The 12,559-nt window shown below is 39.7% G+C and overlaps 1 protein-coding gene across 8 annotated transcripts in view; it reads right to left on the reverse strand.

The window, feature by feature from the left end:
* The window catches only part of MARK3 (microtubule affinity regulating kinase 3), a 69,221-nt gene that overhangs the window by 35,528 nt on the left and 21,134 nt on the right, over positions 1-12,559 (reverse strand). For all 8 annotated transcript variants that reach the window (XM_081024110.1, XM_081024108.1, XM_081024106.1 and 5 more), the window contains 3 exons: positions 12,028-12,081; positions 9,070-9,118; positions 3,873-3,938 (listed from right to left, as the gene is read on the reverse strand). In XM_081024110.1, the coding sequence (XP_080880236.1) occupies positions 3,873-3,938; positions 9,070-9,118; positions 12,028-12,081 (169 nt within the window). The remainder of the gene's footprint in view (positions 1-3,872; positions 3,939-9,069; positions 9,119-12,027; positions 12,082-12,559) is intronic.

The following is a 12,559-nucleotide window of genomic DNA, read 5'->3' on the forward strand; positions in this document are numbered from 1 at the left end:
CTGACCTTGAGCCAGACATTCTGGAGAGTGAAGTCAAATGGGCCTTAAAAGCACTGCTAATAACAAGGCCAGTGGAAGTGATGATATTCCAGCTGAACTATTTAAAATTTTAAAAGATGATGCTGTTAAGGTGCTACATACAATATGCCAGCAAGTTTGGAAAACTCAGCAGTGGCCAGAGGATTAGAGAAGATCAGTCTACATCCCAATCCCAAAGAAGGGCAGTGCCAAAGAATGCTCCAACTACTGCACAATTGCACTCATTTCACACGCTAGCAAGGTTATGCTTAAAATTCTACAAGGCAGGTTTAAGCAGTATGTGGACTGAGAACTCCCAGAAGTGCAAGCTGGATTTTGAAGGGGCAGAGGAGCCAGAGACCAAATAATAATAATAATAATAATAATAATAATAATAATAATATATTATTTGTACCCCGCCCATCTAGGCTTCCCCAGCCACTCTGGGCAGCTTCCAAAAAAATATTAAAATACTCTAATACATCAAACATTAAAAGCTTCCCTGAACAGGGCTGCCTTCAGATGTCTTCTAAAAGTCTGGTAGTTGTTGTTCTCTTTGACATTTGGTGGGAGGGCATTCCACAGGGAGGGCGCCACTACCGAGAAGGCCCAAATTGCAAGCATGCGCTGGATTATGGAGAAAGTTAGAGAGTTCCAGAAAGACATCTACTTCTGTTTCATTGACTATGCAAAAGCCTTTGACTGTGTTGACCACAGCAAACTATGGCAAGTTCTTAAGGAAATGGGAGTGCCTGATCACCTCATCTGTCTCCTGAGAAATCTCTATGTGGGACAAGAAGCTACAGTTAGAACTGGATATGGAACAACTGATTGGTTCAAAATTGGGAAAGGAGTACGACAAGGCTATATATTGTCTTCCTGCTTATTTAACTTTTATGCATAATTCATCATGCGAAAGCCTGGGCGGGATGAATCCCAAGTCAGAATTAAGATTGCCGGAAGAAATATCAACAACCTCAGATATACAGATGACACAACCTTGATGGCAGAAAGTGAGGAGGAATTAAATAACCTTTTAATGAGGGTGAAAGAGGAGAGGACAAAATATGGTCTGAAGGTCAACATAAAAGAACACTAAGATCATGGCCACTGGTCCCATCACCTCTTGGCAAATAGAAGGGGAAGAAATGGAGGCACTGAGAGATTTTACTTTCTTGGGCTCCATGATCACTGCAGATGGTGACAGCAGTCATGAAATTAAAAGACGCCTGCTTCTTGGGAGAAAAGCAATGACAAACCTAGACAGCATCTTAAAAAGCAGAGATATCACCTTGCCAACCAAGGTCCGTATAGTTAAAGCTATGGTTTTCCCAGGAGTGATGTGTGGAAGTGAGAGCTGGACCATAAAGAAGGCTGATCGCCGAAAAACTGATGCTTTTGAATTATGGTTCTGGCGGAGACTCTTGAGAGTCTCATGGACTGCAAGAAGATGAAACCTCTCCATTCTGAAGGAAATCAGCCCTGAGTGGTCACTGGAAGGACAGATCCTGAAGCTGAGGCTCCAATACTTTGGCCACCTCATGAGAAGAGAAGAATCCCTGGAAAAGACCCTGATGTTGGGAAAGATGGATGGCACAAGGAGAAGGGGACGACAGAGGACGAGATGGCTGGACAGTGTTCTCGAAGCTACCAGCATGAGTTTGACCAAACTGTGGGAGGCAGTGGAAGACAGGAGTGCCTGATGTGCTCTGGTCCAGGGGATCACGAAGAGTCGGACACGATTAAACGACTAAACAACAACATGCTCAAACCACCTTGCCCCTGTGAGCAACTTGGCCACCAAATTCTGCACCAGCTGAAGTTTCTGAACCGTCTTCAGAGGCAGCCCTATGTATACTGCATTGCAGTAATCTAACCTAGAGGTTACCAGAGCAGAGACAACAGAGATTAAGCTATCCCTTTCCAGGTAGGGGTGCAACTGGGCCACCAGCGGAAGCTGATGGAAAGCACTCTGCACCACTGAGGCTACTGGACCCGTAAGTGACAGCATAGGATCCTGAAGTACCCCCAAGCAGCGAACCCACTCCTTCAGAGGGAGTGTAACCTGATCGAGAACAGGCAGCATATGATTATTATTATTAATTTGATACGATAAAAAATAATTGTACCATTTATACCCTGCTTGTATCATCACATGATTTTATCATTTACACTCAGTTTTTGCATCATGTATCAAATAACTGTTTCTTCACAAATAATTCAGAACAAAATGCAAAACAAACATAGCAAATGTAAAAACAATCTAATTTTAAAAACTGTAATCTCAGCATGACTAAAACAAAACTTAAGCAGAGCATAAAGCACTGAACGCCTTTTAAAATAGGTTTTCAAAACCCATCTAGACACGAGAAGAGAAGGGGCCTGATGGATCTCCCCCAGGCAGCAATAATATTCCTCAGTTTTGGCACCATAACAAAGAACACACTCTTTCTCTCTCTTGTCCATCCTTCCGCCTCTAAAGCTGACCTCATGACTTACGCAGGTTCCTATAGAGGCCAACCTTGGGATAATTTGTTCCCAGGTCATTAAATATTTTGAAGGTCTGCAACCACTCTTAAAGTTGAGCCCAGAAACAAGCATCAATGTAGCTGGTAAAAGATTGGAGGTATACGGTCTGATCTCGTCAGTATTCTAGCAGCACATTTTGGACCAAATGCAGTTTCTCCAATGGTTTTTTAAAGGTCTTTGGATTGCTTCATGCAATAAGATCTCACTATTTAGTCTAGTTCCATCAAACTGAGGGGGCAGCAGTTTGCACACCTATTCACTACATAATTCCTCTCCAGTGCCAAAGGTAAGTCAAAATTGCCTTTAAAAATTACAGAGATGGCATGAATCTGGCCTGGGAAAGGCTAACAGTTCCAGGTTTCCCTAGATGCCAAAAGGCCTGCTTTGAATCAACAGTGAAATGATGCACAGAAGCTTTACTTGTTTTTTCCTCTCTTTTGGGGGGAGGGGAAAGAGAGAAACTCTATGTCAAGTTTCTTTAACTCACAACCCATTGAGCTAAATACAGTCCATCAGCCACAGCCCTCCTCCCATTTTGCTGTGGCAAAAATAGTACAATTGTTAAGCACTTAGAAGGTCACAACATATGGCTGGAGGGCTGTGTTTGGCTCGGTAGGTCACGTTGTGCAGCAGTGCTCTGCATTTTCTGTTCCCTTAAAACCTTTGTATTTTTCACCTGGTTGTTTTAAAGTGCTAGCCTCTACTTTACACTGATACATGCATCCAGGAAACATAAAGGGATCTTGATTTGTTGTCCCTTTCATATTGTTTAATTATGCAACGGTGAAAGAAATGCTGAAAAAATATATATTGACATCAACATGTCTGCAGATGGTAAAGTTAGCACTATGGTCCGTGTAGTTTTGCATATGTATATTATGTTTTTGGAAAATGTATACCTTATGTTAAAAGAAAACTGATATATCTGTCTTCAATGTGGAACACTTTGTGTTGCTTTATTTTGTACACCACTCTGAGGGCCTTCCAGCTTATAAAACATGAATACACACACACACACACACACACACACACTTAGACTGAGAAAAGCAAATCAATAGTACAAGTGTCCACTGAAGGTACAAGGCAATTAACTGGAATTTTTGGAGTCTGACCGTATGACTAACTTACTGCTTCAAGATAACAAGAAGGGCAGTAAGCTCTTACTGAAGTCTGCAAATATTTACATGCGCTTACATTTATTATGCGGAGAGTATAAGTGGTGGTTTTGAAATGTTATTATTATTTTTCCCAAACATAAACATTATATATAGTTTATCACTTGATTTTTTAAAATCCTATTTGGTTTGAAATAGTTTTGTACTTACCTCCACTTGCATACTCCATGATTAAGTAGAGCGTTTTTTCGGTTTCAATTACCTCGAATAATTTAACTGGAAGAGACAATAACTGATTTAGAGATTAACATCAGTCTTACCTATATAGACAATATTTGTTACTGGACTTCAGTTTTATTTACCATTTCAAATAGTGACCTTAAACACCATGGGGAGGCAGGGTCAATACATATTTTTAATCTATTTTTCCCTGCCAGGCACATGAACATTACACACTGGTGCCTTATAGACACTCAGGTCAAGTGTCTACCAAATATCCTTTTACTGGAACAGCTAAAGGCTGAATCTGCAAAACATGTTCTCTGCTACAATCTCTCCCCAAGCTGAAGCCCTGAGTCACAACCCGGAGAACTGTTTGCCTAGCGCTGCAATATACAACAAAGCTTTTGATTTCCCCCTTGAGCAACTCAGACCCCAAACCGCATGATAAGCCGCAACAGAAACATAGGGGGATTTTAAAGCAGTATATAGTAAGGAATAAGTATTAAAATAGAAATACCAGAAGCAGCAATGAACATCAACCTAAGGGGAGCTCCCTGGACTGCTGCTGTAAGTATTTGCTATGTATTTGTTGATGCAGGACAAATTTTGCAGTATTGAGACCACTTACAAAATCAATGAAGCAGGTCCTCTAAGTGCTTTCAGGAAGCATCAATTGATTGTGTTTTAGAAAACTGACAAATCACATTTTTCCTAGGCACACACATCAAAGACTAATGCAAAAACATCCTGCTTTTTCATATGACTATCTACACTAGACATTAAAGTAATAGTATTGAAGAATTGAAGAATAAAAAAAATACAGCTCTTCAAATGTAACTGGATAAAGGCATAAAATAACCATATCTGATAAATAATTATTTAATAATAGAATCTGAAATAAGCCATTTACATCATCTATGAAACTACCAGACCTGCTCCCAAAGTATCATATTTATAAGTCATGTAATATATTTCTTCATTAGGAGATAGTTTGCTTTGTGTATGATAAGCATAGCTTGATTGTTCCCAGGACACTGCTTCTGAAAAGTTTACCAGAAAGTGCCCCTTGTTTCAAAGGGCACAACGTTTAGGGAAAGGGCTGCAGCCTGGCAATCACACATCTGTTTTCCATTCAGAAAGTCAGTGCTGGGAGAGATATTCCAGTCTGGAGAGCCACTATCAGTCTGTGTACACAAATACTGAGCTAGATGGACCAATGGTTTGACTCAGTATAAAGCAGATTCTCATGTTCCTATGGTTGTAATAACGTAATATAAGACAAGAGCTCGTTGTCGCTAATATTTTAAAAATTATTTCCAATTGCCATTTTCTTACAGAACACGAAGAACTATGAAGAAGCTCTCAGCTTCATAATACATGCATACATCATTATTCAATTATTCATGCTAGGGTATGATTTGTGCTTAAATCCTAAGTGGTGGGTATTTATAGATTGACTTGGATGAAAAGTGCTCATCTAGCTGTTGGAAGAGATTTATGGGAATAAGCTACATTGACTTTCAGTGTTACAGTAGAACCACTAATCACTTCCAAGTCCTATCTTGACATCTCCCTTTTTAAGTTAGCACTGTTATCTCTGGATCACATTTTTATATATATTAAAAATTCCCATGCTTATCAATCTGAAATTCCCTCCAAAAACCTGATAATGCAGAAACTGATAGTAAATTACACTTCATATTGTAAATGTCAAACTACTGTGTGGAGACTCAAGAATTAGCTTCAATCTTCTGTGTAGCCACGCCGCAATATGCACAGCTTAATTCCTGCTCTGATCAACTGTAGTTTGTCACTGGCAACATTCAGACGTAAAACTAGAACATAGTTTAGCATGACATGAACAAGACTAGCCTTCTCCCCCGGTCTCGTGTGTTCCCTATAATACCTCAAGAACTGCCTCTCCCCATCTGAACCAATCCAGACCAGGCAATCATAGTCTGAGGCTCTTCTTTGTGTGCTTCCTCCATGAAGTCTAGAGGGCCTTTCTGTGGTGGCTCCCCACTTGTTTAATGCTCTGCTCAGGGAGGCTCAGTTGGCACCTTCATTAAATATCTTTAGATGCCAGGTGAAAATATTCCTCTTCTCCTAGATCAGGCACGTCCAACTCCCAAGAGACTGTGATCTACTCCCAGTATAAAAATACTGGAAGTAATCTACCCATGGGGGGGGGGAGCCAAAGTTGTTGAGTTTTTTTGGGGGGGGGAGAGCCACAGATGTCTAGCTTTTTTTTAAGGGTGGGACTCGCTCACCTCAAACAACAACGCAGCGGAAATGACTACTTCCGTATCCAAACTCATCAGCAAAAAACAATTAAAGACCGCCCATTTGACATGACGGAGGAACAGAGCAAGGGAGGCGGGGGGACTGGGACTTTCACTCCATTGTTTTTCTCTTTCTCCAATCGACAGGGATCCCACGATCATATGGGGATTGACCTGTCGATCACGGTCGACCGGTTGGACATCCCTGTCCTAGACTTTTGGCAAATTAATCTATGGTCTTTTAAACTGTGGGGGGTGGTGTTGTTCATTTGTTATTATGGTATGTATTTTTGTGTTTTTATATTGTAAACCGCCCTGTGATGCTCCTATGAAAGGCAGTATAGAAATTGAATTCATCATCATCATCATCATCATCCACTGGGAAGAGGATGACAGAAGCCTTTACTTTCCATTTCCCTTAGATGCCGTTTGATATGCTATCTGGATAATGGTTTGTCACTAACTATAAGAAGTTTAATAAGAAAGGTCCATATCCCTTGTTCTGAAGAAGGAATATTTTGAAACTGAGCAGAATTACTGAGAAACCATGACACAAAGAAATCCTGTTCAAGGGAAACCAAATGTAAAAGCATTCAAGCTCCTCTTACTTGCTATGCAAGGGGAGCAACTAGATAGAGAAAGCCTGCAAGAAGGCCAAGCTCATTCACTTTGCGCTAAACTACCGTTTCAATGCAACATCTGAATGCAGCCAATTGTGTCTGAAAGTGGCAAATTATTGCTAACCAAGATGATCTGAAGGCGGCTGTCTATTTTTGTTTTTAATTAGATTTTTAATTAGTTGTCCCCTCACATACATACATACATACGTAAAGTAATAACAGGAATCTTGAGGAAATAAGCTAGCGTTATGTGAAGACAGTCAAAAGCATTTAAAAAAACAGAACTCTTTCAAACTATTACAGTATAGTCCTAGAGGATTCCAGAAGTTTAATGTGATCAGTATTGACTGGACTTCAGATTTAATCTAAGAACAGTTATTTCCTGGCAGTTGAAGACTAGCTTCCTCTTTATTTTCTTCTCTCTGATGAATAGGTGTCAAAGCTACAAAGCCTACCCAATGTACACAGCAAAATCTAAGCAATGTTAATTGGAAGAGATCTTGGCTACTTCTGACTGCTAGATGCAGGTAGCACAATTAAATCACTTTTGCAAAAGATATGTTTGCTTCAATTTTAGAAACAGCATGTGAATGTGTCACTGGGTTCTGCATGAACTATAAATGCTAACAAGTTCTGATACTAGTTTTCTATACTGTATATTAAGTCTGAACTTTGTATCAAGAATATTGAACTGCATAGGAATGGAATTCCCTCAGAAACCACACTTATAAATGACAGTATCAATTACCACTTATTTTTACACTGAGCTTAATTTTAGGTTGACTTGAATTTTCATAGTAAATGTGATAGAGGTATTGGGGATTATGTAGAAGCTGTCAGAGAAACCTGAGTCGACTGGAGATTTAAAGTGCTGAGTCAGGGAATAGCTGAATCGCTTATTTAGGAGACATGGGATTTATTTTATAAGCTTAGAAACATGTTTGAGCAACAGCATGCATCTCTTTAAGCTCTGACTATCCCTATTCTCTTCAGGAAAAGCAAAAGGGAACTTCAAAACTGGAATGTATCTTTAAACCAATATACCCCTTAATACTACAAAATTAAGTAAAATACTGTAATTTAATGTTCCTCTTTAACATTCTCCAGAACAAGACATCTAGAACATCAACTGGACTGGGTTTGTTGCCCAAAAATGTCCTCTGAGAGAAAGCTGCTGGACTTATTGTGCCCAAATATGTGGCAATGGATAGCTAATGGATAGGCATTCATCTAGGACAGGCTGGCTAGTAACCATGAAAACAACTGCCTCTATTTCTTGAGTTATCAAGAACCAACTTGTTATTCAGGCTCTCTGCTTATGGTACACTATATCCTGAGGGTTCATATGATGAATACATTATTTTGCCTAGCAGCAAGGGAGAGGCATTCAATGAAGGCAAGTTTAAGCAACAAGTGATGGGCTTTACTGTTGTACATCAATTTACAACTTCTGTAGAAAGCAACAAGCAAATAAACTAAATAAATACTACACAGATGTTGTTGTGATCAAGTCCATCTTGCCAGCAGGGTTTTTGATTTCCCCCCTCTTTTTAATTGGACATGAGGAGTTTCTTGCACAACTTTGTGGAAAGGTGGGATTTGCAAAAGCAGTTTGAATGCAGCACAGTGCGGGACAGCCACTGAAATCTTGTATTGTGTACAAAAGCCCCATAGGCTGAAGAGACATAACGTATTTTTTAAAATAATTTTTTAAAAAGCCATTAATTTCAGTTGGAGGACACTCAAATATAAATTTAGAGCAACACCTCTGTGATTGACATGTACATGTATGGAATAATAGAAACAGAAGCCTTCACATATTTTATCACATGGGGTAACGTGTAAGTTTAAAATACACAAAGCTAGCTAAGTTCACCTAAAGCAAAAACATGAACCCCATCAAAAATTACTGGGATAATGGAGAACCTTCATATTCTCTCTATCTCTGAGGGATGCATCAAAAGTAGCACTAGCAGAGTTGTACTGAGACAGGGACACACCTACTTCCTCCATCCCCTGCCTACCCCCAAAATCTTCTTCAGTCGGTCCCCCATCCTTCAGAGCTGATTTTTGAGGGCGAGCAGGGCACCGCATGAGAGAGGAGAGATTTCTGTTCCACTAGCACACACGCCTTATACTAGTGGAATGGGAGCATTGGATGCCGCTCATATTTTATAAACACGCACATACTTTTAGTCAATTAACTAATGAATATATATTTATAAATATAGTTATTCCCACTTCTCAGCCCTCAAAAGTAAAAGGCTTTAACACATGCCTTACCTATATTGGGATGGTTTAAAATCTTCATTATCCTCACTTCCCTGAACAGCTGGAACGGAGAGAAAAAAATACAACCGTTTATGATAAAAAAAATATCATCAGCCGTTTCTTTTTATTTTAAAGGGTGTATAATCACATTTTAGGAACTTGGAAAAGAGTTCTTATATCTGAAAATGGTTTAAGAAACACCCCAGCAAAAAGCAAGCCGCACATATTGGGACACAAAGCTGTAACAAGCTGATGCTAAAGAGATTTCAGAAGGACATTCAAGCTTCTTTGCATGTCTTCTTAATCTGAACTCTAGAAATACTTTAGTGCTCCAAGTGCCAAAGGATGAACATTCCAGGAATAATTATAGAGTTTGATATGTATCTGGAATCTGTCCAGTTCTGGGTCAAAATAAAATGTTTACCTCAAAAGGTTTCACAATGATTTTTGTGACTGTGCCAACAAGCTAGCACAAGTATCTAATAAGAATAGTGGGCAGACGCGAAGGAGAAATTTCACTGCTGTATGCTTTCCTAGTGGTGACATCCAAGGTATAGAAGAATGGCCCAGTTTGCAGTGTTCAAATGAGACTGTATGATCTGTGTATGTCTGAATAAAACCCACAGGTCTTGCTAATTAATTAAGACAACTCCCCAAAATTTAGTTGCTTATGCTCTAAACAAGGGCTGTGCAATTCCTTCCCACAAATACTGCTTTTTTAAAAAAAGGTTGTAATAAAACCTCCCAGAACACTACAGATTTAACAGTGCAGCTCAAGACCTCTAACAGTAATCTGCTTTTTCATATTGCAAGATAAACAAAAAGCAATCATAAGAGTTGGCAGCGGATTAAGTCAAATGTCAGCTGTATGGGGCACTTCCTGGGATACCTGGCAGATGTAAGGGATTTAAAATATATATACTATATTAAAACTTCTCTTTTTCGAAGTCTGAGATAACATTGAATAAAAATTCCCAAACTCCTCATGTATATATTTAGCAAATTGCTCCATCTATTCCTGAGACTGATGGTAGCCAATCACTCAGAGGGCAACATCACAAAAGGATTCCTTTGGGGTTTAAAATTATATCAAAGAGGAGGAGAGAACTCTGGTCCTCTTAAGTTTCCAGAGAGGCCTACACAGAAGAAAAAGTGGGACATACAAAAGTTTATCCATCTGTCGTTCCTTTCCTTTCCTTTCCTTTGTGTGTAAAAAGTCTATTATTGCATTATGTTGCTAGGCCATTTGCCTTATACTAAATGCACATTCATTAATTAGCAAATTTGAATCCATGTTTAAATATTTTTAGTTCTTGCCTCACCAACAATGCAACTTCCATTGAAGCATTGACAAATAAAGTACATGATAGACAGCACGTATAATTTGGAGGGTGTGGATGCCCATCTTTTGAAGGGTCCCCAAGAATGAAAAGTCTGGTTCCTGGGAAGTGCAGTAATCTTGCAATTCTCTGCAAAGGAGTGTTCTGCTCTCACATCCTTTCAAGAAACCCAGGATTCCAGATGGCTGATACTCTCAAGCATTTTCTTGATTATTTTCTAAAAGCTGCCCTTAATGCTAAAGGAGGGAGAGCAATCAAGTGGTTTTGTATTAAACCAACGACTCTCCTTAGAGATATATTAGGGCATTGCTAGAATAGTATGGTGGGAAAATATGGTGAGTCAGCATACAAACTAGGTAAAAGTAAAGGGACCCCTGACCATTAGGTCCAGTCGTGACTGACTCTGGGGTTGCGGCGCTCATCTCACTTTATTGGCCGAGGGAGCCAGCGTACAGCTTCTGGGTCATGTGGCCAGCATGACAAAGCTGCTTCAGCACACAGAAACACCGTTTACCTTCCCGCTGGAGCAGTACCTATTTATCTACTTGCACTTTGACGTGCTTTCAAACTGCTAGGTTGGCAGGAGCAGGGACCGAGCAACGGGAGCTCACCCAGTCGCGGGGATTTGAACCACCGACCTTCTGATCGGCAAGTCCTAGGCTCTGTAGTTTAACCCACAGGAAAGCAGCATAATTTTACAGTCTGAAAGTCTAGCAACAATCCAGGTTACCACGAATAGCTGAAAGGAAGCCGGGAAAAGTGCACAATATCCAAGAGAAAAACCATGGGGAGGGTGGAGTACTAAGTCCACCCCACTTTTCACCTGAAAGCCACACCCAGGTTGCTTTCACCAGTAGAGATTCCTGGCTTGGGCTTGCAGCATTTCAAGAAAAATCCAATTGGATTGAGATGGGCTGCAGTGAGGGAAGGGGATAGGGTAAGCCCCAACTCCATCCTGCTGCTTTTCAGTTTTTCCACAGGAGTTGGGTTCCCAGACATGAAACTGTTATTCACTTTGTATCTGTGTTGGTACTATTTTTAACTGGTTTTATATGTGGAACTGTTTTCAAAATGTTTGTGTTGTTTTTATATGGAAATGTTTTAAATTGTTTTTAGACATGTTTTATGGTAACAACTGTTTTATAATTGCATATTCCACAGTTGTAAACTGCCCTGAAACATGGTGCAGGGCAGGAAAGGCGTCTAGTAAAATAAACAAACAAATGTGCAGCTCCAGTCTAAGAAAGTGCATCCCAGTAAATGCTTAATGTTTAATACATTTTGCCCATGAGACAAAACAGCGGAAGAAACAGAGGCTCTTGTTCAGTTTATGCAGCAGTTTGGAGTACTAGAATAAGGAAATAAGACGGATAGGTGTTATTTCAGACTTTTTTCATATGTAAATTCCTAGTTCAAATGGGATCAAATTCGTCAGATAAGACTGTGCACTTTCTCCCACCCCCTGCAAAATGCAGGAAAAAGTCAGCATTAAGTTGAAACCGCCATGAACTGTGGACTTCACCGAAAAATGCCAACACAAAGTTAAAACTAAGTCAGGGCTAACATGAAAAATACTACAAAGGGATATGAACTAAAATACCTGAATGGCTAAACAGCTAAGTGAACCTACCTTCTGTAGACTAGTTGGGTTCAACTGTGTTTTGTCGATTATTTTTATTGCAACCTAGAGAGAAAATGGTTCACAGTTAATATTTGTTAACAAATGATTTCGTGTTGCAGTTCAGAGATATTGGTGATGGTAAGTGCACCACCCTTTGAGCACAGACTGCACAATACAAAATGACAAACACATCTGACATGATCTGAAGATTCAAGCATTAGTACTTAAAACCTGTGGATCGGGGATGCTGTGAATCTATCATGAACTTTCATAGGAGTATCAGACAATCTTTATCCAAAATCAATCACAAGCTGCATTCCATCACATGCAACTTATGTGGCACCTGTATTTGTGAGAACCTAACCTGAAGGCAGTCATCAGCATCCTAGAAAATGGAGTTGGTGCTCAAAAAGCAAACATGCAACTTGCCCACCAAAACAAAACAGAAATAAACTGGATAGAAAATAATTCAGGGCTCACATTAGTTTATCATGAATGAGATCTGAAAGAGGTTCTAAATATTGCTGCTTGGGATCTGCAC

This window comes from Podarcis pityusensis, assembly GCF_964106645.2.
Source record: "Podarcis pityusensis genome assembly, chromosome: 1".
Classification (NCBI taxonomy): Eukaryota; Metazoa; Chordata; class Lepidosauria; order Squamata; family Lacertidae; genus Podarcis; species Podarcis pityusensis.